Source organism: Takifugu flavidus, chromosome 11, assembly GCF_003711565.1.
Source record: "Takifugu flavidus isolate HTHZ2018 chromosome 11, ASM371156v2, whole genome shotgun sequence".
NCBI classification, from domain to species: Eukaryota; Metazoa; Chordata; class Actinopteri; order Tetraodontiformes; family Tetraodontidae; genus Takifugu; species Takifugu flavidus.
Genome location: NC_079530.1, coordinates 8,884,830 through 8,903,343, shown reverse-complemented (window position 1 = coordinate 8,903,343; position 18,514 = coordinate 8,884,830). Strand labels below are relative to the sequence as shown.

General features: G+C 45.5%; 2 protein-coding genes across 10 annotated transcripts in view; one reads left to right on the top strand and one right to left on the bottom strand.

Moving 5' to 3' along the window:
- Positions 1-3,438: 3,438 nt before the first annotated feature.
- Positions 3,439-16,478, top strand: vrk2 (VRK serine/threonine kinase 2). Of its 6 annotated transcripts, XM_057047113.1 has the most exons (16): positions 7,620-7,785; positions 8,242-8,265; positions 8,393-8,527; positions 8,609-8,664; positions 8,819-8,854; positions 9,122-9,191; positions 9,797-9,884; positions 10,060-10,168; positions 10,279-10,371; positions 10,462-10,594; positions 13,507-13,627; positions 14,046-14,095; positions 14,179-14,357; positions 15,164-15,295; positions 15,599-15,790; positions 16,000-16,478. In XM_057047113.1, the coding sequence occupies exons 3-16, from the start codon at positions 8,398-8,400 to the stop codon at positions 16,027-16,029; spliced, it is 1,419 nt and encodes a 472-aa protein (XP_056903093.1). In that variant the 5' UTR covers positions 7,620-7,785; positions 8,242-8,265; positions 8,393-8,397; the 3' UTR covers positions 16,030-16,478. The 6 variants fall into 6 exon arrangements, with proteins under 6 accessions (XP_056903094.1, XP_056903097.1, XP_056903093.1 ...); XM_057047114.1 differs by lacking the exons at positions 7,620-7,785; positions 8,242-8,265 and adding an exon at positions 3,439-3,564; XM_057047112.1 differs by lacking the exon at positions 8,242-8,265.
- Positions 15,886-18,514, bottom strand: part of fancl (FA complementation group L) — a 15,561-nt gene continuing 12,932 nt past the window's right edge. For 2 of the 4 annotated variants that reach the window (XM_057047121.1, XM_057047122.1), the window contains exons 12-14: positions 16,666-16,782; positions 16,242-16,313; positions 15,886-16,136 (exon numbers count right to left, since the gene is read on the bottom strand). In XM_057047121.1, coding sequence (XP_056903101.1) covers positions 16,124-16,136; positions 16,242-16,313; positions 16,666-16,782 — 202 coding nt within the window. In that variant the 3' untranslated portion in view covers positions 15,886-16,123. Of the gene's footprint in view, positions 16,314-16,665; positions 16,783-18,514 lie in introns of all 4 variants that reach the window. The other 2 variants (XM_057047118.1, XM_057047119.1) reach the window with 1 other exon arrangement.

Genomic DNA, 18,514 nt, shown 5'->3' with positions numbered 1-18,514 from the left:
TCTGATTTTCCAGGTGCTCCCATCTCACACGTTGGGTTTTATTGTCTTTGTTTTCTTCGCTACTGCTCTCCTCTGAACATCTTCCCCCTCCGGTTTTCCTTCTTTCCGCCAGCTTCTGCTGAGTTTAATCTGACTAGCCGCTGTGGTGACTGATTGACCAGTGAATGAGCTGTTTATTGGATGCAAGGGAAACAAATTGCAGCTTGACGTGTTTCCTGAGTTGTCTAATGAGAGCCAGGATGAAGTATATTGCTCTCTGCTTCTGTGCTCCTCACTCAGCATGAGCTAAACCCGAAACAAGGTTTGGACCTCTGCCAAGCTAATCTCAATCATCCGGATGCACCAACGATAGGCTGAAACAGACTGGGGCGCGCCAGTGTGTGTGTGTGTGTGTGTGTGTGTGTGTGTGTGTGTCTGTGCGTGTGTGTGTGTGTGTGTGTGTGGAGTTAGCGTTATAACCCGCACTAGAGTTTTTATTTATCTGCTACAATAACTCAGTGCATCAAGCATCTTCCCAGAGTAACTTCATGAAAGCTAACTAGCTAACTAACCTAATTATCATCGCATCCTTCTAGATGTTTCGGACACCACCTGGTAGTACAGGTGTAGCCTACGGCAGGGCTACGGTTCTAATAAAAGCCTAAACTCAACTCAAATAGCTGTAGCATAAATAGTACCTTATAGGACTCGTTAGCATGTATATGTGCTCTTAAGTGCCTGTAAGGAAAGGAGAGCACACTTACCCAGCAAGCTAAAAGCTAATGTTTAGTCAGTTTAACGCCAATGTTTAGTCAGCTCTGAAACACTGTGATGCAGATAACAGAAACAAAGTGAGTCAGGTTCCGCGCATCCATTTTGGTCACCACGACCACATCCAGATATTTGTGATGGCGGCGTGTAAAATGATTGGACTCTTGTCTTCTCCGCCGTCCTCTTAATCTTTCTTTATTGTCTCTTCCCTCCTTCTCCTTCGGTGTAACAGTGTGTGTGTGTGTGTGTGTGTGTGTGTGTGTGTGTGCGCTCTCCACGTCCCCCAACCCAAACATGACAAGTGAGCGCGTGTGCGAGCGTGCCACATAACGCCCTTAATGACAATCTGTCTGCAATCTCGCATTTCTCCCCTTTAGCTTCTCCTGTTGATCAAGCGTGATGCTTTTCTTTTGTTGCTCTTAATGGAGGCTCAACGTCTCCGCGCACAGATCAATATGACTTTATGAAGCATTTGCTGGGCGGCGCTTTCTTCTATTTTTACAGTTTCTCATTAGCATGCTGTCTTTATTAGCCAGGGCCACCCATGTCTCTTGTGTGTGTGTGTGTGTGTGTGTGTGAGTGTGTGTGTGTCCGTGAGTGTGTGTGCGTGTGTGCGTGAGTTGCGTGAGTGTGTGTGTGCGTGTGTGTGTGAGTGTGTGTGTGTGTCCGTGTGTGTGTGTGTGTGTGCGGTATAATTAATCTGCTTGTCCTCAGCTCTGATTAAGCTCAGATTCTTCCACACAGCTGAACACTCTCCACCTCTGCACTTCTTTGGCTTCTGCTCATCACCGCCATCAAAAAGGATGATTTGGGTTGTTGTTCTAGCCCAAACCCACAAAATAGGAAACAAACAGGTTTCAGAGCAACTCTTGTTGTTTCCTGTTGAAATTGAGTCATTTTTGTTTGTTTACAATTACAACAACTGAACATACATCTAATCTCCCTTTTTCTTGTGTGTTGCCTTTTAGTCAATATGAAAGGAGGAGAGGAGAGGAGAGGAGAGGAGAGGAGAGAGAGGAGAGGAGAGAGGAGCAGCTCTTCCCCTCCGCCACCACTAGTCTCTGCTGTTGCATCATGGATGAGTGACGTGCATCAGCTCTCCCGATTCACACGGACGTTTTCCAGGATTTTCCAGGCATCCTTGAACCCTCCGTTCCACATACATTATCTGCTGTTACGTAACGTTTATATTGTCGTCGTCGTCCCCCCCCCCCCCCCGCCACACACACACCACACACTTTAAAAAAAAAAAAAATTAACCATAAGTGACTCTTTGAATTAAACTCGGTGTATGCTTGCAAAGACTTATGGGTATTTTATAGAAGGTATTGCAATGAACAGAACTCTTTATTGTTGATTTGTATTGACGTGTGCCCCCCTCCTCCCCCTGATTATTGATTATTGATCAAAGGAATGTGATAAATCACCTGGTTGAAAGAGAGGGGGCGCTGTTTTCAAGGGTTGTATTAAATGTCAGATAACAAGCAAATAAAAACCTTTATCTTTTCAATTTTGACTCTCATCCTGTGCAGAGTTGAAGGTAAAATAACTGGAATCAACAGATTTGTTATTACTGATATGAATCCGACCTGGTCACGCTGTGTCCCCCCCATACAGTCAAACACTTTCTCCTTTAGTTTCCCCGAAACGTCCAACGTTTAAAGTTTCTTCCAAAGTTCCTCATGAAAAGTGCAGGAGGAGGCAGCGGCGGCAGGCCCGTCTCACACGGCGCCGATTCACCGTGTGACCAAACGAGCTGTGCTGCCACGAAACTAATGAAGTCTTTAATTTGGTTATAGTTTATTAATGTCAGAGACACCCCATCATTAATCATATTATAACACCCCTGAGTGTGCGTGCGCTCTGCATGTTTGCACATACGTGTTTCTATGGGTGTTGCTCTGTGTGTGTGTGTGTGTGTGTGTGCATGACTGACAGACAGAAAAGTGCACATATTTCCAGAAGCAATAATATCTCATATATTTTAAAGGACTGTCATTATCGCCGCGGGTTACCCCACGGCCCCCCATCACCAACCTCACAAACCATTTTCATTCCAAACTCATTAATATGCAAACGTATTCAAATGAGATTGTAATTAAGCATCTACTGAGTGGGAACCCTTTTCATGATAATTTATGATAAACTCCTCGGCACCTTTGATTGAGATTGATTTTTGGCGCCGGCGAGACGACCTGAATACAAAGCTACACCTGAGAGACTCGCGGGCAGAATAACACTTTAAAAACAGCAAACTTATTTCATGGCTGATTGTGCCACAATCATCTTGGAGGAGTAACAAAGATCTATTTGAATAATGCATTCCCACTGTGCTGCTGATATGCTCGGCCTAAAAAAACAACTGGAGCTCTCAGGATGTCTGTTGGAGGCACCGGGGTGACGGAGTGAGCTGTGTGATTTATAATGGAGGGGAAACCGAGCATAACTCACTTTACTCAGCATTTTATTGGAAGGCAAATGGATAACATTTCTTTAAAAGCACCTGCCTTCCCTCCTTATTCTCTACAAAGTTTAAAGAGCGTGGCAGGCGCCGCCGATCTCATTAATAAAGACGGATGATGCGTTGGTGTTTATCGGTGTTGCTGCAGCTCGCCACCAGGGGGCAGACAGGAGCAACGTGGGCTCTTGTCCAGCGGGCGTAGAAGTTGACCAGAATCTGGTTTCAGCTCCATTTGTTGTGTTTCTCCAGTATTCAGGACCAATGACGTGGGTTTGGACACGGCCGCTGCTGGGACGTCCCGGGTTTTTGACCAGACTGGACGTGTCAGCGTGGTGCCGGATCAGAGGGCAAAGGTCAGAATCTAACAGTTATCAGTCATTGATAATCGAAGGATCGCTCCATTTCCTGTCATACCTTGTCTCCAATACATTCATCATCTGCTTCCACCGTGACGCCCGCCTCAGAAACCTGTTTGTCATAGGTCACATGACTCAGGCTGGCAACACGCCAGCGTTTGAAAACACAAGACGTCAAATATGACGGATGTCTTCAGAGGCTACGGTCTAATTTTTCTGAAATGGGCTGTTTTTTTTTGGGCCATTAAGAACCGTGTGGTCCACATCTGGATCCTCCAGCCTGCTGGAGCGGTTTGGACGGTAATCGTCTTTGTAATTAAGTCTGCGCCGCCACCGGAGGAAAGGCATTGTTGTTTTGAAGAGCAACATCAAAGACGAAGGTAGTCTGGCAAAAGATAGCGGCGCAGCAGCCCTGCAGTACCCGCGAGCCGTATGACCGCACTCCCCAAGCTGGGGAGGAGTCCCACGGAGAGAACGGTGGGCCCCCCCCCATCTAAACACACACCTGCATCACTTGGACCCAAAGTTTGGAATGAACATCACAGGTATTGTTTATTAAGGTCAAAGTGATTTAGAGGCGGGACTTGGGTGGCAACAAAAGAGAAGCAAGGTGCTGTTTATTTAGCATCTCGTTAGCATGCGGACTAAATCAATACGCCTGAGTCTGCCAGCGGCGCCGCTTTGTTGTTGCTGTGTTGGATGATCGGACCGTGATGCTTGAATCTGGTCAGCGGGACCAACTTCTGCTTGTTTTTGTGCCGGCAGAACTAGAGCGGATGTCAAAATAGGTAGAAAAACAAACCAAGAAATGTTTTTTTTCCCCCAGTTTTGTGTTGTTTTTACAGTGATCTATAAAAGGTTCTGCTTTCAGAAACAGAAGAACTATTTGATGGTGCCGACGCTTCTGTGTCTTGGACTCGCTGGATTTTCCAGCTGCAGCCTGGATTTAAACACAAGCTCCTGGAATGTGGAGCTGCAGGTGACGGTTGGCCCATCAGCAATGCTCAGAAAGTCCATAGAACTCAATAATAATTTGGGATTAGATCCACTCCCATAAAAATAAAATGAAGGAAACGAGATCGCAAATTCCTCAACCAGTGAGGAAACACAGGGAACTACAGCTCCAGTGGCAGCCTCTTCAGTGCCGTGGGTGTTTGCACAAAACAGCACAAATTACAGTTAAACCATTGGTCTCTCCCATTTCCAGTTGCTGGGCACCATCAGGAAATGTAAAGCACTGAATGATGTTTGGTTTGGGATTTTACATTTCAATTTAGCCTCAGGTCTGGAAGCCATTAAGGCCTAATCTGAATCCTGGTCAGTGCTTGCTTCCTGGAGCAGAAAGTATGGTTTTATTAGCATCAAATCATACACAGCAGTGAGAAATCACGCCACACACACACACACACACACACATACACACACACACAGGCACATGCTGGCAGCCCACGTCCAATAATGGTGAAACAGCATCTCATTATTGGCCATTAGATTTGTATTATGTTCATTTGAACTGGCAATACATCTCGTATTCATAAATGGAACAAAGTCGCAGCATGAATGTGACACAGCTGCATGATGGGAGCTGAGAGACAGGGCCGGGAACAAATGACACGTAAAATGAAACACTTGAAGAATGCCACTGGTGATATGTGGGCAGAACGTTTCAGAAGAAACCCGCTAACACGCCGACAGGTACGACTACTGTACGCAATTAAGCATATTTAGGCACATGGGGGCTTTGAGCAAATCTATTATTATTATGATTGGAGTTAAAATGAAAATGTGTGTGAGTGTAAAGAGGTTAAAAGGTGGAACCCCCCCCTGCATCTCTCTGGCACAGCATCTATATTGAGTATCTTTTACTGATGGACACAGCACATTAACCGAGTCATTATCAGCCTCCCACCATATGGACTCGGGTCACAGCGGGTCAGAGCCACGGCCATCCGGTCCGCACCCCTCTAATTAGGCCAATTATGGCATCTCCATCACAAGGGCCAGTTACACAAAATGGTGTCACGCCCTCGCTGAGATTGGTGTCGCCAAACCCAAAGTGAATGGCGAGAGAACGGGGGTAACTGCAGAGCTCAGGCAGGCAATTACCCCGGGTGAGAGGGGGCAGTGGGGAGGAGCGTCCGAGTGGGGCAGAGGGCAAGTGAGGGGAGGGAAGGACGGCAGAGAGAGCGGCGCGGTGGAGAGGTGAGGGTTGAAACCCGGTCCGCGGAGAGAGCGACAGTGGAGTGGACACGGCTGACTTGAAGAGGATGAAGAGGAACAACGGTGCCCTGTTCAAGAAAATGACACAGTTTATTAATCAGGCGCTTCCCTCAGTTGCAACGTTTGGGAACCACAGCTGAGGGACAGTTAATAAAAGCCCTAGAGGTGCTGAGAGGGCGTTGTGTCCCCTGCCTGTCAAGGCCACACTGGGCCGGTGTTGTGGCTAATCTCCGGACAAACATGACAGGTGACTCAGAACGCAGCCTTAATCCTCACACACAATGTTCTCGTGGCTGCTTGATGCTTCACCAAAGGATGCTTTAACGTCTTTAACAGTGGAATCCTTCAGCCTTCAAATTGGAACTCAAGGATGACTGCAGATCGATGCGACCACTGCAGGACCACTCTGGAACAGAACAGCAGGAGGGTGTGTGTGTGTGTGTGTGTGTGTGTGTGTGTGTGGGGGGGGGGGTTCTGCCTCCTTTTATCAGAATAAAATAAGTCTGGGTGGAAAGAAACATGGGAATTTCCATCCAATGTGCCGCGTTACATATGTTCCAGCGGCCTGCGTTCATTTGCCACACAGCCGGGGTATCGACCACGGTGTTGGAAAAACTGGGGCTCAAGCTGGGACACAACAATTAGTGAAAACAAACTGTTATTGATCTGTGATTGGTTGGAATAAGCCACATTCCAGAAATCCAGTTTCAACTCATTCACCACCGACCAAATAAAAATGCAAGGAAAAATTGCATTTCACTTGGATTTACTTTTACATACCATAGTTTGTCTCGTGGAATGTGTGTTCTACGTATTGATCTTTGATCATCAGGCGTGCATCACTGTGCTGATGTTCTCAACATTGTCTCAGAGGCATTTATGTCATGCAAAAGTGGTTTTTCTCAGTAGGACTGAAGGTTGGTCTGTTAAATTTCACACACACACACACACACACACACACACACACACACACCACACACACACACACACACACACACACACACACACACATCCTTTACCGTACTATACCAGCGTCTCTCTATATGCAGAGGAATTTTTGGTGACTGACAGCTATTTAATAAGAGACACACATGCAATCTGTTAATTTAAATTCAATTCCAAGCAATACTGAATGCTTAAATGAATTAATCAAATAATAACATGTTCTTTTATATCGCATTATATTACAAGTGAAGGACGCAGGGTAACTGTAAACAGTTTCTTGAATTGAGAGAACAAGATGTCATTGATCTATAGAGGTGCACAGCCTCGGTGTAAGTCACTTTATTTTATGTCTGGGTGAAATCATCAGTGAATTTTTTTTTGGCATCAACATAATTTATCATAACTATTCAGAGATGCCTTTTCAGGGTGATAATAGATATGTCATGATGTGTTTCTCTGATAACAAGTTTTTTTTTTTTCTTTAACTCTGTGCTGACACTGGCCACATGCAATTTATGTCCAATTTGAATCCATTTTACAGTGTCTCCCATGCTGAATTTTTCTTTCATTGAGTAAGTTAACATGGGTTTTTTGAGGAAATTAGCAGTGACCCCGATGAGAAATAAATGGTGTGTTTAAGACTCGGTTCTTTCAATAACTACTGCTATTGGGTTCCATAGAAACAGTAGAGGCTCTAATTTGTTAAGGACCTTTGTGCGAAAGACATTTTGAAAAATAAATGAGTGAAGTTAATTAATGAAGGTATTGATTAGTGATACTACGTAGCCCCACCTCTTCTTGCTCTCTATTGGACACTTGGTATCGGTGTATATGAATCCTCTCTTCCTATTGGCTGAGAAGCCGGAACTGAAACTTTTCCGGAAGTGTTTCTGTTTAGTTTTCAGTGCTGTGAGTGAGAGGCAAGAGGAGTGTTTGTGGTCAAAAATGTTTAAATGCTGAGCTTTGATTTTATGTATCCTACTGTATTTATGTAAAAAAAAAAACTTCGGACGTTTCGTTTTCGATTCCTTTATTATTCGAATATTTCTGCCCGTAAGTATTTTTAAGACCAGTATCTAAATTATCTTGCATATGTGTCCTAACTGGCTCAATTAAGTTAGTTTTTCGATCGTTTGTTTTTGAGTTCGGCGTTGATTTCACCTTTGTTCTAAGCATTTCCCCCCATTTTAACCGTTCTAATTTTTATAACTATTAGTCTTTCACAATATTGCCTGAGAAATACTGATGGATTTGAAATATTTGAAATGGGCTGTTGTAACATACGTTAACGATCAGTCCAAGTAAGACTTAATTCACTTAAAAAAAAAAAATAAAGTATTTTAGCAACAGTCAAAATCCCCGTTTGAATACAATATCCTAATTTATCTACTAAATCTAAAATAACCTTTAAAATAATGTTAAAATATTTGAAAATAAAATGACTCAAAGAACCTCGAAGCAGTAAGTTTTGAACTGTAATTTGCTTTATTTACATCTGCTGACACGGAGGCCCTAAACTGCTCCTGTGTAAATGTGAGTCGATAACGTGGCCTGTGATGATGGTTGCATGTCCAGGTCGTATTCCTCCCTGGTGCACGCTGACCACAGATAGGCTCCAAAACAGTCATTTGTCCTCAAGTTCCTGTTTTCTTCCACACAGTTGGAATGGCTCCCCCAAAGAAAGGGTCGCTTCCCAAACCGCTGCCAGAGGGCTTCATTTTGAGCGACAGCCAGAAGAAGAAATGGCGTCTGGGGAAGGTCATCGGCCAAGGAGGGTTTGGCCTGATCTATCTGGGTACTGGCTTGTTTTTAGACTATCGGTGACCAGTATTCCATCCTGGGATTACAGTGTTCACCGTCTCTCATTGTGTTACAGCCTCCGAGGACGTGGGCAGGCCCGTCGCATCAGATACTGCCTTTGTCATAAAAATGGTATACACGGACCCCATTCTGCCACAGATCGTGTGTTATCCTTTAAGATATTGTGTTAGGTTAATCAAAGCCAGATAGCTTGAAAGGTATTCCAGGTGTTTTGAGCAGCTCTTTTGAAACCGTCGGCTTCACTTTTGCTTTTTTGACTTGTTAGACCCTGTGGTTGTCGTTGTCTGCTGTACACTGGCTGGTGAGGAGCCGTGGATGATTTATGCATGATTTCATACATGAATAACCATGAGATCAGAGTCATGAGCTGCAGACTGAATCACGCTTTGCTTGTCACGTTAGTTCAGATTTCAGTTTTGATTAGATTTTAATTAATTGTTCAGCCCTACTTAATGTATTAAAATCCCTGAGATGTTTATCTGGGAGTGGTGACCTGTTTAATTTTTTTTGGATCTCCCACCCTTTTTGCTCCTCTGGAATTTTTGATCCTGCATCCTTGTACATGCAGGAGTACCTGGAGAATGGACCCCTGTTTACAGAGCTCAAGTTCTACCAGAGGGCAGCCAAACCAGACAAGAGTGAGTACCTCTGCCTTCCAGTTGTCCTGGCAGTGTTTCGCCTAAAGCGGCCGCAGACGCAGGTGCTTTGCCACACAGTAATTAATAATAAGCCAAAGCAAAGAAGCACCTCTGTGGCTGTTAGCATTCCCAGCTCTCTGTGCTCATCTGAAGCCTCTGATGCCTTCGTTTTTATACCAGAGTGAGACAGGAAGCACTTAATGATGCCTGGGCCTCTGCTGAGCCCCTGAAGTCGTGCCAGTCAGGCCAGTCGCCGTCAAGCCCCGAGCCAGGGCCGCCACTTTGTGTTGGCCCTGCGTGCGCTCTGCAGGATGGATGTTTGAACAGCTGCATGTTTCAAGGATAAACTGGAGACGTGACTTGAACATTTTTATGTAGATGTGGAGGCTGTGGATCAATAGTTTTTGGACCTATGGGCCTCTCTGACTGCCGTCAGTCCGACCAACTGCCTGAGATTCTGCATATTCTGGTCTCACTAGATGGTCTCCAAGGAACCCCAGAAATTTGACGACCTCATATTTTGCAGAAGTGATCTCTTACATCAAGTAGGCTCAACATCGGACACTTACCCAGATTTACGTGATGCTTTTCTAAACTTGTTGCAGTTAAATCATGGAAGAGAAGCAGGAGACTGGACTTCCTGGGCATCCCAACATACTGGGGAGCTGGGCTGGCTGAATACGATAATGGGAGGTTGTACTGATCAAATCAGATCTTTTTAGGTGTTAATGACACAATTTTGATTGTAAAAGACGCTTTATAAATAAAGATTGATTTGATTAATCCAGATTATTTTTAGATTTCCTATAAACATTGTTCATTTTCCATTTCTTTAGTTGAGACAAAAATAATTTGACCTTTAATTCAGTTATCGTTTTATGGTCATCGACCGTCTGGGAAGTGACCTCCAGAAAGTCTGTGAGCGCAGCGGAGGTCGAATGAAAAAGGCCACTGTGCTCCAGCTCGGACAAAGATTGGTGAGATGAGATTTTCACGTTCACTCACGTCATGTAAAGATGCAAGCTCAGCGTTTTTGTTGACCTTTTGGTCGAGGTCACTGACACGGTGCTTTGTGTGTGACCCATAGGTGAGCGTGCTGGAGTACATCCATGAGAACGAGTACGTCCACGCCGACATCAAAGCTGCCAACCTTCTGCTGGGCTACAGAAACCCTGAACAGGTCAAACTGGACTCTGCAATGAACATGATGTGCTATATATATCTATTAGAAGGGGAATTAAGATGATTATTAATGATCTGTGTGCTGCAGGTTTACCTGGCTGATTATGGGCTGTCATACAGATACTGTCCTGCTGGGGTCCACAAAGAATATAAGGAATGCCCAAAGAAGGGCCACAATGGAACCATTGAATACACCAGCCTTGATGCTCACAGAGGCCTTGGTAAGACCTCTACGAGTTCATAGAGTTTTATTATTCATCAGTTCATCAGTAGAAATGTGGTGCGCGTCAGTGCATGAGTCCAGGCTGCACCTGGTTTGACTGTGGGCCAGACCGGGCCAGGGTGAGGCTCCCCACCCAAAGCGCTTTAGCCCGTCAACTCAGGTGAGTCATTAGAGAGGCCAAAAGGTTTTGTGGGTGTAGGTTTTGTGGCGCTGGAGCAGTGCTCCTCACGGGTCAGGCCCACCGACGGATGGTGGATAACATTCCAGGGAGATCTCTGCCATGTCAGGAAGATGCTGGGGAACACGCGCTGAAGACCTCAGTTCAATTAACAGAAAGTGTTCATGTGAAAATTAATTCCTGATCTCTTTTTCACGAGTCAGAGCACTTAAGCAACTTTTATCCTTCTTCACGTTCGCACCTTCAGTCAGGATTATTGTGATTATGCGCTGATTTAAATACAAAGTGAACAGCAGCAGAGAATGAAGTCTCTGGATAATGCTGGTGTATTTCTACAGTACAAGGGCAAGAAGAAGGCGACAGTTTTCTTAAGATCTGTCAAACATGATGGCTGCAGGCTTTTAGCTGCAACAAATGGCTTTTTAATACGTCTGTTTACTGGTTCAAAACTGTTTCCTCTAAAATCCCCTTTCTGGCTCTCTCTCTCACACACTCACACACGCCTTTTCCTGTTCCTATTTTGGGATTTCTGAATGTGGAAACGTGTGCTGGTTCTGTAACGAACCTCAGAATTGCACCATTGTGTGTTTGAGAGACTCTTACTTTACTTTTGCCTGATTAATATAATTGCAATTGTGAAGTTGCTGAGTTTGTCATCAGCCCGACCTGAATCTCTCTCCCATGTTTACGTGATGGGGGGCGAACCTGAGCAGGTGGGCTCTGCAGGTTATCTTAGCCACCAGCGTCTGATGTGTGTGACTGAAAGGTCAAAGGTGACTATAAGGCTATAAATACAGGCCATTTGAATGACCTGGGAATGAACAGCCTGTGTGTGAAGCTTTGTGGCCTCTTCCTCCGCGTTTTCCACCCACCAAACCCAGCATTTCTGATAACATCTGTACATCTTCGTTTGCTCTTCTCACCAATCATTTTTAGAGATTTACCAATGTTTAAATAGTCTGTATTGTAAATGAGGCCAAATCGCCCAAAAACCACATGGCAGAACCTCTGGCAGAAGCACAGGTCTCTAAACTCCCCCCAGCTAATATTGGAAACGCATCAACTGGTGGATATCTATGCGCTCCCTCTCTTCAGTGACCATTGATGTGGCATCCTTGGGCCCTGCTGCAGCTTCTGTTTCACCATTTCCAGTTTCCATCCCATGGTAGTGTGGAAAGTCTGATGTTTGGCAAAAGTGAGGCCTGGACTGCAGATAAGCTCCATTTCAACAAGATCCTTGTTGCCTCCAGTCTGGTGTTCAGAGTCTTTTATTTCTGCCTTTTATGGCAGAAGGGTGAAGTTAGATGGAAAAGATCCTATCAGGACTGTTTTAGTCTTCCTGGGGTCCTGGGCCCTATGTGACCATTTGTGAGGTTGGTGCTTTGCTCAGGTATCTGAGGGTGTTGTGGAATGTTTTGTCTGCACTGGGTCTTGAACCCAGGACCCTCTGCTTCCCAGCCCAGTCATTAATAGATTGAGCTACCCTCCCGGCCACCCCCCAATGTTATGTTTTACTTCAGTTGTACTTCTGTAAGTAACCAGACGTTCTCCTGCGCGGCATCAAAGATGAAACCAATGTTAAAAGGTGCGTGCATGGAGATGATCATCGTTTTAAAGGCAAATACATACTGATATACCTCTGATTTAAAGACCTGAACACCCTCAAACATGCAAACTTTCCCCTTCAGCACCTGCTTACAAACACACAAGTGTTGGATAATTCTGGACAATTACCTCCCCTTCCTTGACCCACGGCACAAATTGTGGCAAAAATGTGGATGGGTTGCCATGGTGAGCTTTGGTGAACGCAGCAGCCTTTGAACCTACAACCAGACGATGTAATTACCAGCATTCAGTGGGCGTGTGGCGGACAGAAGACCGTCTCCAGATGACAAGGCTGTGAATCGGGAGGGTTAAGAGCGCCACTGCGGCACGCTGTAGGGAATATGAATGACAATGGGAGATAATTAACATGGCCACCACCTCACCCCTGTCTAAACCATGTAGACAACATGGGAGTGATGTGTGTCCTGTATTCACGTGTGCAGTTTTCAAGCATCCTCGTCCCCCCTCAGCGCGTGCACGTCTGTGTCCCTCTGCGCCGTCCCCGTGCGCGTCACAAAAACCCCACATCTGTCATTGAAAGGTGCCCAGAGCACGTCCAGAGGGCAGTGATGCTGAATACAGCTGAGAGGCACCGAGGGAATTGCTGCTCTTTTGGTGTCTTTAAGTAGCCGGTGGAGCAACCAAGTGTTGCGTAATAACAGGATGTTGATGCCAAACAGACCTAAATGTAACAGTGTGGGGCTGTTGGGTTAAAAACAATGAAAAGGTGCCATCACTTCATCCAGGTCCTTCTGTTTTTTATAGATGGATATTAAAGCCTCAGGCTCAGGCTGATAAAATGTTGTTGTTGATGATGTTGTGAAACATCATGAAGCAGACTGTGAATGAGGGCGTCTACATAAAAGTTACAGGAGATGATGTCATGGCATCGCCTGACGACCCCTTTATTGGAAGTGTCTTCGTGGAACTGATTAAGCCCACGGCTCCATAAAATGGATCGACAGGAAGGAGGTCATTTCTTAAGGCATGTCTCCTTGTGTTGGACCGAGTTTCTAAAAGTCCTGTGTGGAATATTTCAGATCAGTTTGGGAATATTGTTCCACTGTCTGGTTGCATGGTTTGACCTGCAACAGGGATCTCTCACGGCCTTTCTTGTCCCTCTTCAGCTCCATCCAGACGTGGAGACCTACAAATTTTGGGCTTTTGTCTTCTTCACTGGTTGTGTGGCACTCTCCCCTGGGACAATGTCCTCAAAGACCCGATTCAGGTCCAGAAGGCCAAGGAGAGGTGAGGTTCTCCAGTTGGCCTGTGATGGACCTTAACTGTTTATGTCAGTATTGACAGACGAGTGCGTGCTCTGATGAAGCCCCTCCCCTCTCTTCTCTTCTCTTCTCCTCTCCTCTCCTCTCTCTCCTCTCCTCTCCTCCTCTCCTCTCCTCTCCTCTCCTCTCTCTCCTCTCCTCTCCTCTCCTCTCCTCCTCCTCTCCTCTCCTTCCTCTCCTCTCCTCTCCTCTCCTCTCTCTCCTCTCCTCTCTCCTCTCCTCTCCTCTCTCTCCTCTCCTCTCTCTCTCCTCTCCTCTCTCTCCTCTCCTCCTCTCCTCTCCTCTCCTCTCCTCTCCTCTCCTCTCCTCTCCTCTCCTCTCCTCTCCTCTCCTCTCCTCTCCTCTTCTCTCCGTATGTCTTCATTGCTTTTTTCCTCTTTCAGTCTGATGGATCATCTGCCACACTCGGTAAAGCACTTGTCTGCAAACACAGGTAAGATAAGCCCCCGCTCACCCGCTGTGTCCATTACTATCGAAACTACGAGACTTGGAGCTCACTTTCCTTCTGTCTTTCAGAGGAAGTGGCCAAATTCCTCCTTCATGTGAAAACGCTGGCCTACCAAGAAAAGCCAGACTACCAGCATCTACAAGACCTGCTGTCCAGTGGTGCCAGTGGGGGACTTGATTTCTCCCTGTCCACGGGGCCCACAGCTGGGCCCCTAAACGCGTCCCCAGAGATGTCCAGCAGCGATGAGGTTGGAACGCCAGAGCATCGGAGCTGATAAATAATGTTCACATTTCTATTGTGGCCTCAACATTCTCCAGCGGCGGCTGCACAGATTCTAGTCTCAACTGTTGCGTCCCTCCCACCACAGCCCTCAGCAGCGAGGGCTTGGCAGGTCTGCAGCTGAAGGAGAAATGCAATTCTCCACCAATTCACCACAATCACTTCTTGACCCCCCTCTGGCCTGGCGAGTGCCCTCTCGATGGCCCAATTTGAAGAAATTGATGCCAATGGCACGTGGCCGATGTCTCCAATTATGCTCTGATTTCATCTCCTCCTGATATTTAATTTCCATGCTAAAGTGCTGGCCAGTTTAATAAACACAAGTGGCCATTTACTGGCAGTTTAGTGGAGAGAGTAAATGTCAGCAGAGATAAAGGCCACTCGGTGGACATATTCACCCCATCATTTGCCACTAGTGATGGTTTTATGGGTTATTACAGTTATGGAGTGGGGAGTTTTATTGAGGAGAAAGTAAATGTAAAGTTGCAGTGTTCACTTTAGTGCAAACACAGTCAGCTGAACTCTGTGTTTGGGTCTAGATGGTCCAGCAAAGACCCAAATATTTAGTCCACACTCAACAATGATCTCAAGGTGTATACACAAACCATCCAAGAACCTACACAGTTTATCAATTTCAAGGCATGACCCCCCCCAAAAACTAGCTTGTGCTTAAGATCTTTTTCATTTTAGCACTGGAACAACAGAACCGGCTTTAGCTGCGATATTATCAGCAGGAAAGAAAAAACAAGTGAGAACCTCCAATTGTGTGAACAGGGACCAGAACGACCCACCACCTCCCCTAAAGCTGAGCCCGTGGACACAGAGGAGAAAGACGAGATGAGGACTCGACCAGTGCCAGCGCGTTACATCAGAGGACCTCCCCTCAGTAAACCTCAGGGGGCAAAGGTGAGTTGTGAAGCCACACCCACTAACTCCTACAGTAGCGTCCTGTTAGCATAATGCTAGTATCCTAACGTGGCAACAGGAATATAACCACATAATGAAGATCAGCTTCAAAACGAGCTTATATTACATGAAACGTAAGATGTTATAATAATTTAGGATGAATACGGCTGAGAATACACAAGGATGTTTAGCCTACGAGAAGAAATGTAAAATGGAATATTTAGAAAGATCAACTTGCCGATGATGGAACTGACAGATTCCTATTGATGAGCAATTATTGAAGAACTGTCACTGTTTGTTCAGAGAGCAGATTCAGCTTTACCTACAAGCAGCAGATCACTGAGGCCACGAGCTAGGATCACTTATAAAGAGCATACCAGTGAGGAGGAAGAGAAGGAGGAGGAGGAGGAGGAGGAGAGCGAGGATGAAGCCAGGCCACAGCCCATCTCTGCTCGTTATTTGAGGGGTCCTCCGATAGGACCCAGGCCCGAACAGGTGTGACTCCACCTGTCACACATTTACCTTTTAAGGTAAAAATTGTGTTGATGCTTTTTTATAAGAGATTCATGCTAGAGATAAACTGAGAAGAGGATGCGGCGCTTTAGAAAAATCCAGAATGTCTGGAAATTTGAACCTTGTGCATGAGACTTAAGTACTGAAATAATAAAGATATAAATCCAACCTAACATCGATCAAACCCACAGATCAGCAGGATGAAGAGTGCAGTCATGTGACCAGAGTGGGACCTTGACAACATGAGGCAGATGGTCAGGGAAATGGACTCTTCCTGGTTGTGTTGCTCTTGTCATGACTTTTGAGGCGCCATTTTCACAGTGATTGGCTGTAAAACATGAAGAGTCCTCGTGTTATTCGGAACGATAGGGAAGCAACCTGCTTCCTCAGGTGGAATGAGCGGAAAACCACTCCTGGACACGGACACACCGACCTTGCTGCAGTAAGGACAATCTCCAAAAATGACACTGAAGCTCTGCCTGCTGGAGGGAAGCCCTCGAAGCCACTGCGGGAAGAAGACAAGAAGTTCCTTTCAAAATGATGTCAAGCACATCTGAGGAACTTTTTTTTTTTTTTTTTTTTAAAATTATAAAAGCTTCATACAAACAAAAGTGGAAAGTTCCCTTTATTCAAAATAAAATAAAAGATCAGACTGGTGATAAAAAGAGAACTTTTTTGTTAATCTCCCTTTTATCTTAAATGATTCCTACTTAAACCTTTTTAAATGTTCCCTTCAAAAATAAACCACCAAAAAAAAGGGATAACAACTCTTCTCTTAAAACCAGATCGTTATCAGATATGAGTAATTCCACTATCACACTAAAACTGAGCCTGCTCCTGTGTGTGTGTGTCCGTACCTCGTACAGGCAGGCCTGGTGAAAAGGCTGGCCACAGCGGGGGTCATTACACACCTGGTCAGGGATGGAATCTTCCAGACGATACGAGTAACAGATCCCACACTCAGTGCTGAAGCTCTGCGCAAACACACGTGTACAGATGTGGAAGGTCAGCGCTTCTGAGCAAAAACCTGTTTACTTACGGCAGATCTGTCCTCACTCTTCCTGTCCCACGAGAGGACGGGAAGAACTTTCCGGCTCCCCAAATGATCAGAGCGAGGAAACTCCGTTAGAACTTTCAACTCAACAACACAGTAGTCGATGCAGCCAAACCATGCAGGCCAGTATCGCCACGACCACCTGTGTGTGTGTGTGTGTGTGTGTGTGTGTGTGTGTGAAAAACACGCCAACACGTCTGAAGTTGACTGTTTTCAAGCGTCACCGTAGTAACCACAAAGTACTGCTCAAAAAAACTGCCACAAAACAAAGCTCAATACATCAAAGCTTTAATGCTTCCACATGCAGCACATGTAACAGCACTTAGTCACAAAAATTGAAATGACATCTCAACAAATGGCAAAGACCATGAAACCTGAGAAAGTTTTAGAATACCTTGTGCAAGAAAATGACATTCACTATCAGCACTATTGTGCCATGAGAGAGCTCCTATTGAGCTACGAGCTGCCAGTTTCCATGCTGAAGACCACAGATGAGCCACAGGCTTTCTTTAATAAACTGTATCTCTCTTACACGAACCCACCTTCCACAGTGGGCAGCAGAATCGTCGAGGACACCTCTGAGCTCATCGAGGAGGTTATCAAAAACAACCAAGAGATCCGAGGTTTTAATGCTCGAATGTCTAAGGAAGTGGTTGGCTTTGTAAACATTTACAATGACTGGATAATGGACAAGCTGTGTAAAGATGAAAGCAGCTCTCCAGCATGCTGGAACAGCATGAACCAGACAATGAAGCGTCTCGTGCAAGAGGAGGAGGAGTGGAAAGCTGAGAATGCTAATCTGGAGGGCGAACTGTTCATACTCAATGAAAAGCGTGAGACCAGAGAGAGGGAGTTTTCTGCTCTACGGACTAAAGTCAAGCTGCAGAAAGACCTGCGGAGTGCAAATGAAATGATTAGTAATCATGGAAAAATACATAGCTGCTGTGAGGAGAAGCTAAAGAAGAGAAAGGAAAAGTCTCTGCCAAAGAAGATCCTCGAGTTCTTCTATAAACAACTCCGGAGAAAGAGGCAGAGCTGGGAGGAGAATGTCCGAAAGAAGAAGGTCACTCGAAACATGGCTCAAGATGTGGAGAACAGTGATGACGATACAGAGAACAGTGATGAAGATGTGGAGAACAGTGATGACGATACAGAGAACAGTGATGAAGAGGTGGAGAACAGTGATGAAGATACAGAGAACAGTGATGGCGATGTGGGGAACAGTGATGAAGATGTGGGGAACAGTGATGAAGATGTGGGGAACAGTGATGATGATGTGGGGAACAGTGAGGAAGAGGTGGAGAACAGTGATGAAGATGTGGAGAACAGTGATGAAGAGGTGGAGAACAGTGATGACGATGTGGAGAACAGCTACAAGCTGATGGAGAACAGTGATGAAGATGTGGGGAACAGTGATGAAGATGTGGGGAACAGTGAAGATGACACAGACCAGACTGAAGACATGTCTGAGCTCAGCTTTCTCCAGAAACAGAAGTCTGACATAAACCAGTGGTATAAAGAGGTGGAGAAGCAGCTGGAAGAGGCTCGAGACTTCGAAAGAAGCTATAAACACTGCATTAAGGTTCTTAGAAAGGAGGCCAAAGCCATTAAAAAGCATCCGTGAGACCAGAAAAAGCACCTTAAACTTAAAA